Source organism: Betta splendens, chromosome 12 (genome assembly GCF_900634795.4).
Source record: "Betta splendens chromosome 12, fBetSpl5.4, whole genome shotgun sequence".
NCBI classification, from domain to species: Eukaryota; Metazoa; Chordata; class Actinopteri; order Anabantiformes; family Osphronemidae; genus Betta; species Betta splendens.
In genome coordinates, this window is record NC_040892.2 from 1,995,818 (window position 1) to 2,013,169 (window position 17,352).

At 45.3% G+C, this 17,352-nt stretch overlaps 1 protein-coding gene across 7 annotated transcripts in view; it reads right to left on the reverse strand.

Annotated features, from left to right (window-relative positions):
- The window catches only part of cntfr (ciliary neurotrophic factor receptor), a 153,964-nt gene that overhangs the window by 75,888 nt on the left and 60,724 nt on the right, over positions 1-17,352 (reverse strand). For 3 of the 7 annotated variants that reach the window (XM_029168111.3, XM_029168110.3, XM_029168112.3), the window contains one exon: positions 11,631-11,712. The exons of 2 other annotated variants lie outside the window; for them this stretch is intronic. In XM_029168111.3, the coding sequence (XP_029023944.1) occupies positions 11,631-11,712 (82 nt within the window). Of the gene's footprint in view, positions 1-11,630; positions 11,713-11,798; positions 12,025-17,352 lie in introns of those variants that run through there. 2 more of the 7 variants (XM_029168113.3, XM_029168108.3) reach the window with 2 other exon arrangements.

Consider the following 17,352-nt stretch of genomic DNA (forward strand, 5'->3'; position numbering starts at 1 on the left):
AGTCTTTATATTTCCTGTGCGGTTTTGGTCATGTTGCTCCCTCCGTGCGCCTGCAGCTGCACTTCCCCTAAAGAAGCTATTTATTATCTTGTTTTTGTCAGTGGCTGTGATGGTTTAAGCTCATAGCTCCTTTTCTAAGTCTCACTGTGTAGTTTAGCTTTTTATTTTGGCTCATTAATTAAAGACTACAAACTAATCAATCCACACATCTTCAGAGAATTATACAACACCACTCACCTATTGCCTCTTACTGTGCATTGAGTGTTATAACGGAAAACATTATGCAACATCTAAACTGCCAGGAACCCAGATGAACACATGTTCTACTCGTCTACTGATTATTCTTGTTTAAGGTCTAACTGTGAATAATGGGATTTAAGCAATGTCAAAGATATTGAGCAATGAAATGAAGCCTAAAAACAAAACGCATAGGACACAGGTGCACGGGGTGGGATGCTGGTAATGCTGCTAATACATGTACCAGTTGCTATTACTAATTGCTTCATTTTGAAAGCTGCTCTGAGGCGACTGGAGCTCCTACCTGTGTGTTCTGTTTCTATTAGACCCATTGCCAGTTAAATGGTTGGCGGCTCGCTCATCTCTGAGAAAGTGATGAGTGAAATGAATCCCACAAAGACAATTTCGCTCCGAGTCAAGAAGTTACATATTACAGCCGTGCCTTCTAAATGTCAAGGTATCTGTGAGAAGTCCTCATCCACCATCAGATGCATATTGTGTCTCTTCTATTATTGTATTTTGGATGGATGTGAGCGCGTGTAGAAGTCAAGGATTAAACCAGGGACATTTCTCCTGAAGGACCCTGTGACCTTCTCATGCACAAAAATAAAATGTATGAGAGGCAATGAAAAGGATGAAGTCAGTGGCAGAGGTGGAAGGAGCTGCACTGGAAGTCAATGCGTGGGAGAGGAGCTTCACAGCTGAATGTACACTGTTACACTGTGTGCTAAATACCTGATCTGCCTGAACAGCTGCCTAATAGGAAGGAAGTTGACGGTCCGAATACTGAACCCAGTAGGTGAAGGATCCCCAGTACAACATGTGCTGCTTAATGAGGGAATTATTCACTTTAACGTCAGACCTTTAGGCGTTTTTATTACTTGTTGCTGTGTTTCACCCGCTAGTAAAACAACACATTGTAGCACTATCAAATTAAGTGTAGCGCCTACACACACACACACACACACACACACACACACACACACACACACACACACACACACACACACACACACACACACACACACACACACACACACACACACACACATCATCATCATCATCATCATCATCATCATCATCATCATCATCATCATCATCACAGGCAGGTGAGGAAAAGCAGCAGGTGGTCAGGCAATGACCAGACTAGACAAATATCACAGGGCAGGATTCAAAAAGAGAAATCAATAGGAGAAAGTTAAAGTGGAGCCACTTTAATATTAGACTGCATCACCTGTGTTCTGACCAAGAGTTTAGATGATTCAGCAGCTCAGAGGACTGATGGTTGTTTAACCAACAGGAAACACATCAGGTAATCTGTGGTTCAGGATTCATCAAACATTGGACTATAGGAACATCTGAATGAGCAAAAAAACTTGTTTTTTTTCTCTACTACCACCACATAAACACAGTCAACACCTCCTTTATGGTCTGGTGAATGATGAGCATGAAATCTAATCCGACCATGGCTTCACACAAACATATACTGTAAGTATTTGGTACTGACTTTATTCCAGACATGTTCCACCCAACGCGTGTAAACGGGGTAAAATCAATTCTGCTGTGACTCCATGGTGTTATTAGTTTGGGATTAGAGTTAACCTTTCAGGCAGAGAAACAGGACCAAACAATAGCAGGAGCTGCAGATACAGACGCTGGCCTGACTCACACACACACACATGAACACACACTGAGAGAGAAGATTAGAAAAGCACTTGTGCCTCCATTCGTGGTGTGTGGAGCACGTGTTGACACATACTGTAGGTTGTTTCCTCTCAGAAGGAACGTCTGAGTGTGTGTTAGAAGAGTTCAGCTACAGGCGGACCCCTCCTCCAGTAGATAAATATGCTGTTATGATTGGACAGCACAGACTTCATGTAGTCCTCACTACTCGCTGTTGAGGCTGGATGCTGCTGGTGTGAATGGAGGTGGGATCTGAGGGACCATCTGAGCAGACTGAGTGCGGTGGCTGCATTGCTGCTCTTGCTGTAGCTGCGTGCTAATGAATCACTGCTTCAGCTCGCTGACGGGACGCGGCGCTGCATGAGGCCGTACCTGCCATGTACCTGCCTGCATCAGGCGCCCCGAGGCAGTGCCGCTCGCATGCCTGACAATGACAGAGAAGGCCGGGCTGTGTGCTGCTCAAGGGCACGTGGTTGCTGTACAGAGTCAGACGGCTGTATATTAATTATTAAAGCCAATCCTGCAGGCCACAGCATCATAGGAGGGTTTTGCATCCTGGATCAAGTGTATTCAATCAAAACAGATGACAATTTTCTGACAGGACAGGACTTTGCCCACAGTGGTACAGTTTACTGAGCACATGCACTGTAAACAGACTCTGGTATAGTCACTGACTGACCTTCAGTTCCATTTTTAGCCTTTCAGGTTAATAGATTTGCAAGAAATTCAATTTGTTTCTACGCTTTATTTAAATGAAGACGTCGGCACCACAAAGGCGGCGGATGGAGGAACGGAGCGTTTTCTGTGTGAGCTTGGTTTTCTGGACGCTCTGAATGATTTCTCCCGTGTGAAGGAGGAGTTTCTTGTCCAAGGCACAATTCTTTAAGCCTCTGTAGACTCTGAGTATCTCTGCGCTTTAGACAGTATTTTATCAGCATGATGGACAACAAGGTTTTGGGAATTTGAATTTGAAAGGACGGCGGAGAGGCTATTGTCCCTTGGCAACACCGAGCGGAGCGTTTGGGAGCAAAGGGTTTGTGTGTGTTTCCATTCTTCCACGGGAAATCACACCAAAAGAAGCAGGGCTGTCCTTGCACAAAGTCACGGACAATAAATACACAAATACGCCCGCATCCATACACAGTGTGGAGGATGGACACGCACACGCCGCTGCTCGCGCCTGCAAGGACAAACAGCGCTGGCAGAATGGCTGCAGTTCTTTCTCTGCTACACAGGTGCTGGATTACGACTCCGAGACTTGTCTTTTCAGCGAGGTTCCTGAATAATTACAGTGGCAGAGACACAGGTGTGACAGCAACTCCACACACACAAAGCAAACAGAAAAGCAGCAAATGTTAAATCTGCTCCAATCAGGTCTCGTCACAACATCTCGTTTCTATTTTGACTTCTTATTTAATCGATTGCCTGCCTGAATGGACAGGACACAGGGCACAGCTGTTGTGGTGTTGGAGCTATTTTATTAAAGGATTTTAGCATAATGTGTTTCTTAATAAAATCTTTTAAATAAGTGGTCACATTAGTTTATATTTTAGTCCACATTAAACATTTGCCATCTCTACCTCCTGGTCACGTCCCGCTACTTTCAGCCGAGATTGGGTCTCGCTGTTTTGTCTTCTGTTCTCGGCCGTCGCTTTTATTTTTTCTTTCCACTCTCTCTTGCTTCGCTGCACTTGAACCTGTGTTTCTTTCTTGTTTCTCCATGCATTTGAATTAACCAGAATGACTTAAGTTGGGAGGAATGACAATAAAGCTGAGCTGAATTAAATTAAAGTGAAGTTCAGTGTGATAAATGGTAATCTTTTCCCCTGCCACTCTGCTACTCTCTCCCCACAATGCATCACACAGAAGGCATCTCTGTTAACAATAGATCAAATTAAATGTATATTTAGATGTGTTGCACCACTGAAGGGTCTGAGACCCCTTTTAAGCATCTGGTGATTCAGTTCAAATGTCTTGGAACTAAGTTTTATTGCAAAGGAACATTAGCCAAAACTCGGCTCATACTGGCTGGAATTACATTGGATTCCTGGCAACATTAACTTATTGAACAGTTTATCAGGAGGAACTGAGCGAACCAGTGGAGTCTCAGTGATTTTAATGGCACAAGAAAACACAACTTGAGATTTAATGGTTTGGAATCAACAAAATGACTCTGGAAACAGAAAATCCATCTTACAAATGGCCGCTCGATTCAATAAGGAGAGATTCTGTCCATCTACAAATGAAAAGCCTTTTTTAATGACTAAAATAAATTGATTTGTTGCTCTGATTTCTTTCAGTGTGAAGGCAGCTCTTTTGATTCCCACATCGACTGACATTCTCTCACGGCATCTCTAAGAGTGCAGCTTTTAAACATTTTGTCGAGCTGCACAGGTTCCACAGGTAACAGTTGGCTGCAATAAGAACACAAACATCTCAGCCTGACAAACACGGCTCTAACTTCATTTACCGAATTCACAGAAAGGTCTCCTCTCGTCGCAGGAGCGGTTATTACACAGACGTACACATTTCATCACCATCTTATGTACTTTAAGATTAACTGCACAGCAAAAGACCAACGCAATAAATTAAGAATGCATAAACAATCCAAAACTCCACCATGCTATAAATCCAGCAGTGCTTTCACGCGGCGTGCAGACACCAGGGGCAGCAAAAGTGCTGATGTTTCCCTTTGTACGCTGGAGTAATTGGAAATGTGTCGGGACGCCTGAGAGCCAATCAAAGGCAGGTTGAACCCCTGAATCCTGCAGAGTAGGATTAATATCTTGAAACGTGTACTTTGTAATCTCTCTAAATATTTTCCTTCTAGTATTAGTTGGCTGCGTTTACTTTCCACTACACACAGATGCACCACAGGGTAAGGAAACGTTAATCAGGGCATTAAAACAGCAAAATGAAGTGTTTGCACATACAAACACTTTTAGCAGTATTGGAATGACAAGGTCAATTCATTTGAAATCCATTAAACTTTCTATAGCCTTCCTGAAAAAAACATCAATTCATCAGAGTAGGTGCACAGGGAACTGTATGAGGCCGTGCACTCGTTCATATTCACCACATCACTCCCACAAAGTCCAATTAGAACTTCCAAAAGCAAAAGACAGACTCTTGGGTCAGGAGTCACATGTGTTAAACTCCCTCACACATACAACATGGAGTCAGGTCAGTGAAGCGATGGCTGAAAAAAGAATTCCTGACGGGATTATAAGGCACTAGCTTCAGCTGCCACTTAAAAAGAGGAGAAACGTTTCCTGCATTTCACTCCAAGCACACAATAAAAGCGCCGTGGTGTTTTATATCTTTGCCACTCAGAATCAAACCCTCAGTAACAAAGCGTATCGTTCCAGCTCCAACACGGTGAATAATGTCTGACCCGAAGCCTTCACAGCGAGGCGCTCGCTGTTTATTTGTCATTAAACTCTCACTAACTGTGACCTGCTGTAATTCTCATTAGAGTCCCCTTCCATTAATGGCTCACATTAGGCAACGCAGGCAGCGGCGGAGTCATATTATTGGGTTGTTTGAATGAACCGCACCAGCTGCAGTGAGCGGCTGAGGTGAACGCTGGTTCACGGAGGTGCTGCTCAATGGTTTCACCTGCGCCGCTCGCTTCACGCTTCTCCTTTGATCTCCTGAGTGTGAAGGAGACAAAACGAAACTCTTCGTCGTGCAATTTCACTGGGAAGAAGTCAAAAGTCAAGGAGGTTGTGCTGGTCTGTTTATGAGGCTAATGAAACACGGTGGATGGAGGACGGAGGAGGGATGAAAACACATCCGAACACAAGCCTCGTTGCTCAATCGTGTCCAACTCTCGGTTCCGGTCCAGTTGGAGGGCCACTTCAAAGCCACTGGCTGTGTAAACTGTGAGAGGACGTCGGGGAGACGCTCTTGCACAACTATTGCTTTGTCTTTGTCTTGCGCAAACATCGCTGAGGTCAATGTGTCTGAAAGACTCAGGAGGTTAATATCGTCATAGACGGCTTTCAGTTTTCTGTTGTAAAGTGAAAAATCACCCAAACCACCAGACGCTGCACAGATACGCTGAAAAGAGTGACTTGAACAATGACTGCAGCTCCCTTTTTGAATGATTCACCAGTTAAACGCAACATAAAAACATGCATATACACAAACATGCACGGATTTAAAGACGTGGACACGAAGCTCGAACAAAGAGATTCCCAGATTCTCTGTCGTAGCAGCTTAAAGCACTGTGTGCTTGAACAGAAATGGACCATTACCAGACAGATGTTATCAGACAGTCCGGAACCCTACATCTATAGCGCACAAACACACACACGTCATTTGGAAGTCGGCATTAATGCGTCCTACAGACGGCTTTTTGTTCGGTTGTCTCAAATCTCACATAATGTCTGGACGATCAGAAGGAAACTACAAGCTGATTAGTGAAGTGAGTGGAATGCGACTAGTGCTTGTGAAGATGTGTTCAAGTACATAGTTCCACTTCGGCCTCAGTTTGAAGTTGGAAGATCATTCACAATCACTGCAGCTCAGAATTACTTTTTAATTTCAGAAGCACTAAAGCTGGATGGTGATTAAGATAATAGCCACTCCACAGCATCCATTCAGAAACAGGGCGGTGAGTGTCTGATGAACCGTCGTAGTTTACAGCACGTGTTGCTGCGCGTAAATCATCTCTGGAGCGTCTGGGGCTTCGCGGGTGAAGATAACAAGCCTCTTAGTGCCGTCCACCAACCGGGGCGACGTGGTGAAATCCAACACGAGCCAGGATGCAAAACAACTGATTTACAACACGATTAGCAACGAGCCCAGAAGCACAAAGCCGCTTTCCTTCTCACCTACAGCACAGAAACAGGCTGCGGAGGGCGCGTCTCCTTTAAGGCTCACCTGCTGAGCACCGACGCTCCGTCTCACCCGCTGGATTCGGCCGCGCACGTTGAAGCAGACTTCACCACTGGGAAGATTACCAGCCTGTTCTCTCTATTGTATCCATCTGAAAGCCATGATTGAATGGCTTCAGTATAACTTTACACTGCTGCCAATCATCCAGTCCACCCACCAACAAAGCCAGTCAATCAACTGGTTGAGCTCCATCTTCAATTAGTTTCTTGAATTCTCCCAGCACTGTTTCACACAAGGAACGCTGATTTCACCAAGTGCTGCTCAGGATAAAGTGTGAGCGGCTTTCTGAGCCGCCGCGTGCAGCAGACGCTCCACACACAGACGTGAAGCGTCGTCCGTGGTGACGCATCACAACGCGAATTATCCCGTGAATAATTAATCCTGTTCACTTGTCTAAATTAGTGCTTCGCAGCTGTAAAGGAGACACAAACAGCAACTAGCATTTCCCAGGTTTTCATGTGAGAGCAGCTTGGTTCCTGTGGGATCTGTGTCAGTAATACACACTTTCACCAGTCCTTCACCAGTTTGTGCATCCGTCTCCAGTACATACTGGACCACACCATTTCAGCTACTGTATTTCTTTACTATCACTTGTTCCATTTGGGTGAACAGTACAGTTAGAGTTATTCAATCTGAGAGAAGTGGGATCGAGAGGAGAGTTGTCCGCTGACAGCAGATAAGCTCAGGCAACAGGGGAAACAGTTAAGATAATAGATGGATGGATTTTGAATGACCTATTCATGAGGGTGTGGATGGAGAACGCTGCAGTGGACGGAAGCACATGCTCCACATATAAATACAGCTCTGACAACTGGGCTACGTTGGAATTAGTCTAAGGGCTAATCTTGTAGCTTGCTGCTGCCTTTCATGAGCTCTCCCGAGGTCTCCGACCCCTCAGCCGGCACCTTTGCGTATCGTAATTAGATAAAGTCTCTGTGAGATAAAGCCAGAGATGAGACACTGGTGTAGCGTCAGCGGCAAATGATGTCATGGTCGATAAATCTGCTGTTGACCACTCAAGTGATGGACTCACAGATGGGGGAGGAGGAGGAGATGGGAAGGAAAGCAGCTCCAGAGCGAGGAAGTGATATAAAGGAATTAGAGAGAGATGAGAAGGATGTAAAGATGTGAAAAAATGAGAGGGTGACATGTGGATGATGTGCGTGATGAAGGCGCGGAAGAGGGTGAAGTATTGAGTGGGAAGAGAAGGGAGGGGAAGGAAAGAGGCATAAAGACACTGGAGGGAGGGAGGAAATGAGCGGAAACGTTCGTCTCTCAATCAGGATATGGACTCCAATAAATAACAAGCTCTCAGTAAACACAATGATGTCATCGCATTCACACGCAGTCACACGCGCGCGCGCGCGCACACACACAAACAGGAAGGAGGTTGAGGTGGGAGAGCAGATGTAGCTGCTTCGTCAGTAGTTCGTCAGTTCGTCATCCTCCATTTCTTTTCTTTTCCTCCACTTTCCATTTCCTGAACTTCCCTGAACTTTGCTAATTCATCTTCTTGTTGGAAATTCTGGGATGTGTCAGGATTAAGCACAAAAGAGCGAGAGAGGAGAAGCTTCCAGATTAAGACGAATAGCGAGGAGAAGTGCGCTCATTTCAGCCATGTACCTGATCAATCTCCAGCTTCTCCATGCATGATGGGATTCACTTTTTTATGCAACGGGACAGAATAATCTGGAAGAAACAGAGACAGGCAGCGCGGCCGTGAGTGATGGCTTTTGTTTCAGCTGGAGATCCATTTTTAACCGGATCTGCGTCTGAATAGGCACCGATTCAGTGTTTCCATCAGCCACATCATCCACTGGTTAGTCAGCGCTTAAGGCATCAAAGCGCAGCACAGTGCGTTAGGGAACAGGTGTCAGGCTCGGCTTCTGGATGTGACAGCATGCGTCTCAGAGGTTTATCCAAAGCACACCTGACGGCAGCGGAGCGGCTCCGTTGACCGACTCACATACGCTGGAGGATCAACATTCTATAGACGCTAAGTCCTAAACAACAAGCCATGTGGAGCCACTCTGATACCAGACACATGCAACCAGAACCACAGGGGTCCAACAGGGCTCCTATGTAGAACCACGTAATCATGTCTGAGACATAAATGTAATAAGTCAGCAGAGGAGACATCTGAATTCAAACACAGCGACGTCACCGTCCCCGTTACTGGAAACAGTGGTGTAGTTGACCCCACCACCATCAGACTATGAGCCTGCATAAAAACAAGTGCTCGCCGTGAACTTGTGTTCTGTTAGAAGCGCAGTCTGCTCTGTGTATCTGATACAAATGAATAAAAATGATCCTATTGATCCTTGAAGGCTGCTTCTCTCCTGCTCAACCTCGGAGGTTCAGAGATCAGGGTGAAGCGGAAACGCAACCGGGTTCTAGTTGGAAGTCTGCATCTGCTGAGGAACGGTGGAACGTGTTTGCGGGGGTTGAAGCTGTTCCCATGTTTGACGCGTCATGTTCGTGGAAGTGAAGGCGAAGGTGGCCTGTTATCAGCTGTCTCCCACTCCCATCCTCACTCATCTCCCCCTCTCTCACCTCCTTTGCCTGTATCTGTGCTTTACACGCAGCTCCTCAACTATTTTTCACTCGCAATCACAAATCAAATTCATATTCAAGGCGGCATAATTGACATGACCTCTGAGTCCAACCCTTTCTCTCTCTCGCGCGCTCTGTGGGTTTATAGCTTTCAATTATTTTCTTCAGTCTTTGTTGTTTCAAGTGATGCTTCGTTTCCACACATTTTTTTTTCCAAAGTGCATTAAAGAAGCTGAATAGAGATGAGACATTTTGTGAACTTTCCTCAGTATCAGTAAAGTTTTTTATGCAATGTCTTCCCGCTTACAGTAAATGAGGCAATAACGGTGCAGCTTTAGATCACGAATGACCTTTTAAATATTTTGCCTTTTTAGGATCCAAAGGATTAGTTATTTAGTTAATAGTCTCCAACCCGCGTCATCGTTATTCCTGTGCATTTAGTCTAAACGGAGTCGGACCGAACAAGGAAAGTTCATTCTCTTCACATCCTTGGGTGTGTGTGTGTGTGTGTGTGTGTGTGTGTGTGTGTGTGTGTGTGTGTGTGTGCGTGTGTGTGTGTGTTACGTGCCCTCTGCCAAGTGGGGCGGACCCCTGGGATTTCTGTCAATCAAACTGGCGAGCAATTTGTCAAAGAAACAAGGCACTTTGTGAGACAGACAGATGTGTAAATGTGTGTCTGTGTGTTGGTGTAGGGGCGTGTGTGCGTCTGCGGGTCTGTGTTTGTGCACTCAATTTTGGAAGCAAACATACGTCTGGAAATTCTGGTGCAACATCTGTGTTACGATGCCAGTTTTTATATATAGCGGCATAGTTTCCCTTCCTCCGCGCTATTTCGGAGCGTGTGCTCTGTAGAAGTGTGCGTTCACGTCGCACACATGTGGCAGCTGGTTCTATGTAGCACACAAAACAAAGGCGAGTGATAGACAGTGACAGCTACACTACAGCGCTCGCACACACACTGAGCTCTTCCCAAAGAGCGAGCTGACAGCTCTGTCATGCTGCTATTCATGTTACTCATTGCTCTTCTCTCCCTTCTGTTCCTCCTTCAAGTGCTGCCTCTCCACCTATTTCTGTTTTTGGTTTTTACTCCGCTGTCGTCTCTATCCTGCTCTATTTCTGCTTTTGTGAAAGACTCTTAAAAATAGATGAGATGATCGGGGCCATGCAGCTATAATTTACATGCAGCTAAGTCAGTTTGGTGTCAAAAAGTTTAACTTGGAGCCCGAGGTTATTTCTCAGTGCTTGAAGTTGTATTGAAATGAAATAAGAAGCAAACAAGTGATGTGTTTCTTTAACACCTTCAGCTTTTCAACGTATGTTTTCTCTGACGTTCCTAAAAAAAACAAGGATGACTCTTTCTTTTACTTTTTCTTTTTGCCCTTTGCTGATTCTCGACTCCTTCCATCCTTATCTGTTCTGCTGTCATTTTTCCACATCCTTCCATCACGTACCTTCTCCGCTGCCTGTGTCTAATCCCAAAGACAACATTCCAGTTTCCTCAGCCTTTCCCACTCTGTTCCTGCCCGTGTGTGTGTGTGTGTGTGTGTGTTTGAGGCCGTTCATGTGTGCGAGGCCCTCGTGACAGTGATGTGCGTCACTCGCTGGCTTCCTTAAACTCTGTCTTGGGGTCAGCTGACTTCAACAGCCTGAGTGACAAATTGACTCCCCTGTGATACACACAGACTTCATTTACTGTACACACGCTGTCTAGTTTAAGGCCGTGCTTCCTGTGTGAACTCTTACATGTTCATCTTTTCAGCTTCTCTTTTCTCCCTTCAAAAACCTCAGCACACAAAACCATTTGAAACATGTCCGCGACCATCCGTTGACCTGACTGGCTTCTTTGTTGATGCCTTATTTGTTATGGAGGTAGCCTTGGCAATGCGCTAAAACCTTAGCCCCACACAGTCAGAGATGACTGATTGGGTCATATATTGTCCCTGTGTTTGTAGCAGAGGAAGAGCGGATTCCTGAAGTACTTCTTTAACTGCTGCTCCTTTGACCTCACGTCGTGAAGCAGCTATTGGAGCTCAAGCACAAATGACACACGGGTAATTTACAGCAAGCACCAGGAACACAGCAAACATCAACCCTAGAGATGTATTATACTCCACTTTATGCACGTGAAACAAGTAGTGAAGAACATGAGGAAACAGCAGGAAACAAAGCTGACACCCGACGAGAGCGCGAGAGCCAAGGAGGGAGCGGGGACACCTGCAGCGGGAGGTCAGGAAGTAAAGGAAGCGCATACTCACCCAGCTGACTGCGCCTCTGAGCGTAGGCTACCACCACGGCGGCCAGAACCACACAGCACAGCGATGTCACAAGGTTTGCCATCTGCAGACACACACACACACACAGCACAGGCATCAGAGTGAGTGAGAGACAGCCAGTCTGCCTGTCGCCCTGATTGACTGACGGACCCATAGACGCCTACAACAGCATGCGAGGGATGGAGACGGCTGCTTCTTGTCTCCTCTCTGTATATCTGTCTCTTTATCTCTTTCCCCGCTGCTCCCTGGAGTGGCCTCTTCTCTTCCTCTGCTCCGCAGCTTCTTTGTTTTCAGCGTCAAATAGTCTTCCCTTACTTCTCTCACTGTTGTCCTTAGCTTTTTCACTGTATAACCTTTCCCTGCCTTTATGTGTATCTCTCTCTCTCTGTTCATCAGCCTAATGGGTCCATCCTCTCTGGGATGGGCCGTAGCCAGCAGTTCTTAAAGGTATAGCACGCCATAAACAAATGCACACTACAGGAAATATCACCAATACCTTCTACGGTACTTTTTCACTTACATAATACTGTATGTTAATTAAATTCTTTCCCCACAAGGAAGCAAGAGGTTTATGTATTTTTCTAGTAGCTCATGTTTGTGAACATATTTTAATTTGTAGATGTGCTCTCAGTCTTGTCTGACCCAGCCTGTCTAGTGCAGGAACCTTCCCCAGAGGGTTGCTGTTGAGCGAGCCTTGCCCTTCTAACCAATCAGGAAGGGGCAGGAGCTCATGGCTGTCAATCACGTCGACAATATAAACATACTCCTGGTTTACCCGCCCACCTCAGAATCAGCACCACCTCCGCATTAACACTGGCAAAAGCACACTCCTGCCACTGAAGGAGAGAATAATAGATACAAATGAAGATGTTTTCTGAGCCACAGAGCCCTGTAATTATTTTTATTAGTAGAATTTAGAATTGATCATTCCATTTTAATCTCATTAAAGGTGTGCTGTTGGACGACAGCTACATTGGATGAAGTTGCCGGCGCCTCTGATGCTGCCTGCACAACGAGGAAGTGTTGAGGATCATCAGGTGATTTTCAGGGAAGAAATTCACTGAGAATCCTTCATATGAATGAACAGGAGCCTTTATCTAGGTTTCAGTTTACATAATACGTCAATAGGTCTGTCACCAAGCTATTATGAGGTGCTGGAAGGCGTTTCTGTAGGTGACTCACGTGCTGGGAGGAGGTCACTTAAACATTCGCCTGCATTATTCATTATGGAAGTTTTGTTTTTCTTAAGTATGAAGATCGGAAGTGAAAAGCAGTAATGGGCCGAGTTTAGGGTGCTCTCATATAATCTGCCTAGCAGCACTAATCAATTCTTTATAAGTTATTTGTAATTTAAGAAAAAAAAAGTAATAAAAGCTAATTGCTTTCTTACTGGAGGGGGGGGTGCATACCACATTATTTCTCGGTCCAAACCTGTTGCCAGGCAACCGGCATGAGGCTTCGGTTTCAGCATAATACTTGAAAGTGGTGCTGATCTTTTAATTTAAATCTTGGCAAGGGCGCAAACAAGTGAGTTTCCTAAATATCTGGACTTTTTTCACCCTTTAAATAAACAGGATGCGAAAAAGAAAAGATATTTTAGTAGTTAATAAATAATTCTTACAAATGTTTGTAGACCTTGAATACCCAAGACGTGCCGTTAGAAATGCCCCCATTCAATAACTGCCTGTTTGCATCTTTCTCTCCACTAGAAGCTGAAAGGTCGGAGGTCAGGGTCAGCTATAAATGAACTAAATAGTTGTAGTTCTAAAAAATTCAATATTCTCTTCAACAGCAGAGACGCCTGCAAACAAGAGGTTCTTGAACTCACTTCCTCCAATTAAAATGTGACCTCCAGCCTTCTTTGTTCCCTGTCTGCTGTTCGGCTCGGGGAGATAACGGCTCCTAACAGACAAATGATGTGTGAGCCTTGCTGGAGCAAGGTGTGTGTGCCTGCGTGTGGGGAACACGGTGAACACTCCAAGTGGAGGCGAAGGAATTAAAGTTGTTCTTTGGCTGCAAGACCTCGACTGTCATCTCCCATTACCTCTAGTTCACTGTTTGGCTTCTGATACTCATCCCCTACTTTCTGTTGCCATCTGAGCGTCCTCAGTACACACGATATCGCTCCGTTTCCCTCTCCAATTTAATATCCTTCACTCCTTTAGTCTCTTTGTTAGAGCTGAACACGAACACCATTGTTTAAGCATCTCTGAGTGAAGGAAAAATGATGTCCACAAGTAATGCTGAGTAGGAAATGAAACAAGAACATGAAAAAGCTTTTACAGCTGAACTAAAAAGTGAAAAGGAATAATGTGGTCACATACATTAAACACACAAGGGAATGTTTTCATGAGCGGCCCCGACTAATGGTGCTTGAAAAAAAAGGCTCTTCCACGCAAACGACGGATTACAAGGAAGAACAAAGACGACTTTTTACAAAACGCAACGCTGATTGTGGCTAAAAAATTGAAATGGAAAAATAAATCTGTCACACCTAAAGTGAGGTTTGTTACAGAAGTCAGGCCTGGTTTTCACTTTGGTTTATGCAAAAGCAACACAGAGTAATTACAGAAGGTGATTCTCATTAGGAATAATTAAGATAATGGCACCGAAGAGTTTTCTCGTAATTAAATGTTTTTATTCATAAGACGCAGCGCTCGTTTCTCGTTCCACTGGTACCCAGTGTTGGACTCTGACAGAAGCCATGGAGGGTCCTTGGTTGTAAAGAGGACATGGGTGTGTGAACAAGCAGGTGAACAAAAGTAGACACTAGAACGTCATTAACATGGACGACTGCTGCACTGGAAGCATTTCACACACATGCACGCAAGCACACACAAACACACACGCATGCACAGACACACAAACATACACATGCACGCACACACAAACACGCGCACACACACACACACACACACACACACACACACACACACACACATCTGCGTCACTGCACTACGCTGCACTTATGCCATTTATTCTGTGAGCAAATGCTTTTAAAGCTACAATTGACAATAAGGTATCTACAAAAATATCCCACACAGTAGATGTTGCCTGGACTGGTTTTAATTACTAGAAACGCTGAAAAACATTTTTGTTTTATTAGGTTTTGGAGTTTTTGCACCTGTGGCATCAAGAAAAACAGCAAATGAAGTCTGCATGTGATTAAGAGATGCACGTTCCCACGTGCACGTGATTGTGTGTCTGTTTGTTTGTGTGAGTGATTGGCAGCTCATATGTATTTCATCTGAGCAGATATTGAAGAGAGTGACAGGGGGTGAAATTAAAATTGCATCCCTTGTCAGAGCAACACAATCCCCATCTCTGCTCTTCATTTTCTAAGTGCTGGTTTGCCCATCAAACTGTGTGTGTGTGTGTGTGTGTGTGTGTGTGTGTGTGTGTGTGTATCCGGGAGTCACGGTGCAAACGCAGGAGTTTGTGCTGTGTGTGTACGTGTGCGGTTGAAACTGTGGGGGTATTTAGCCCGTCTATCAGCAAACAATACAGTTTTGAAATCTGACAGCCTCAGATCGCTCACATAATGACAGCCCACAGCGGTTAGCGCTGCAATCACACAATCTCAATACAAATCCTCCTCCCAAATCCATCCATTCTTCCCTCCCCTGACTCTCCCATTTATTCCTCTCTTCATCCCATCTTCCATATTTATTTATTCATTTCCTATTGGAGAGGAAAGGGCTGAATAGGCGGGACTCTTCGGGGCTGCTTAATTAAAATATATAATTCATCGCTGCGTCAAATGATTTTGCCTCTGCGTCATTGTAGAGTTCGTTTTGGGAACATTTGCATTTAAATTGGAAAGCCAGGAGGGAAATGCACCAGGCGGGCTCCGGTTTGTGTGTGTGAAGATAGAAGGCATCTTTCCCTTAGGAAGCACTTGCTGCTTTCTGTCTTTGCTTTTTTTCTCCCATACAATTTGAAATGTCCAAAATCACTCAGGTACAGCGTTTGCCCAAATGGTTCAGCTGAACATCCTGTAATGGAAAAGAGTTTGTTCCTTGAAATAGGAACTATGCGTCCCCTCAAAGCCACATGTTCAGTGAGTGAGTCTAGCGTCCGCCTGTAGCTCATTAATCCACTTTTCACTATGTCACTGACTGACTTTATCTTGTGCTTCCCTCTCAAAAACAACACAGCAAAATTCCCCCCTGTCAATGAGCTGTCAAAAACAGAGCAGTTCACTGGAAATGCGTCCACGGAGAACACAAGAGAAGTTTTCGGCTGGGTAATAAATGAGCTGTCTGATTCATAGAGAGCGTTGACTTTATAGCCCTCAGGAACCTCAGGAGCTGCAGCGATCAAGTGTACAGAAGAAGCTCACAATAGATCTGAACTGTAGCTGAGAAGGCCATCGGCAGGAAACCGGCTCTAGTTTCTAAGTGAGATATCAATCATGTGAGAAAGTGACACAATGTTAGGAATACGGCATCAAAACAAATCGTTTCATTTTAACTGCCTTATTCAGTAATATCTTACGGGCCTGGAGTGAATTGAGATTTATGGATCATCCAGGCAATTATAGTGCACGATGCTGAGACAGTGGTGAGTTATCCGGGAGGGACGTAGCTGCAGGTCGGCCGCTTTAAAGATGCTACGACCAGTTCGTCTGGCGCCATAGAGCACATTGTAAAATCACAGCCTGCAAACTTTAGAAACTGACTCACAGCCGCACGCGTCACCATCTGGAGAATTGGGCTGTGCACATAAATAGGAAGGAGACAGCGAGTACAAAACACAGAGCCTCCTGAAGGAGGAAGCCTTGAGACGCAGCCACAGTCAAATCTTAAATGGGGGAGATTCACTGGGAAACACAAGGACACCAGGAAGCGGTGACGAGAGCCGTTCTCCAGAAACAATCAGGAGAATGTTCTAATTCCATCATGAGGAGAGGTTAAACCTTGAAACTAGGAGGCACCGCATCCCTTCCAGGGGCTACACCTGCAAATCAAAGGGCTCCTCGTAGCTGTGGCGTAGCTCTGACCCTGCCCTCCGTCGCAGCAACGACGCACACAGCAGATACGCGCTCCTCACACCTTCGTTCCCTGCGAGTCGACAGCATCGACGACTGCTGCAGCGCTGGAAGTAAAGGAAGCCCGACATTACGCTGGTGGGTCCACACACAGAGTGGTTCAACAATTAAAAATATCCCTGCACATCACATGGAGAGGTTCGACTAGAGCACCAGGAGGAAGCTCACACTTTAAACCGGCTTTAAGCTCAACAGGGAGCGTAAACCAACCGACAAGTGTTTATTCACTGGATCTGAGCCTTAATTAGTTGTACCTGTGACCCTGACTCTCTGTGGCACCCCATCCATCAAACACTGTCCTGCAGATGACATAATCACACCTAAATGATGCCACTGTAACCTTTAACGCCGCACTCTCCACGCAGTAACACAACGTGGACACTCCCATGATGCTCGGCTTCACTTAGCAACGCAAACTCTCTCATCAATCATGCAGGATTGCTGCAGATTACCCACAAGTGCTGGGGGAGGGTCAAGGCTGGTAGCAGGGCTGCTGGCATTTTGGGGGTCGCACACACACGCGCACAGACACACACACACACACACACGCACACAAAGCTGGCATTTGCTGCGACGTGTTGATAGCTGGATGCCTGTGACCTTTTTCACAGTCATTCTGCTATAATTGCTCGCTAAAGACAACGTCAATCGTGT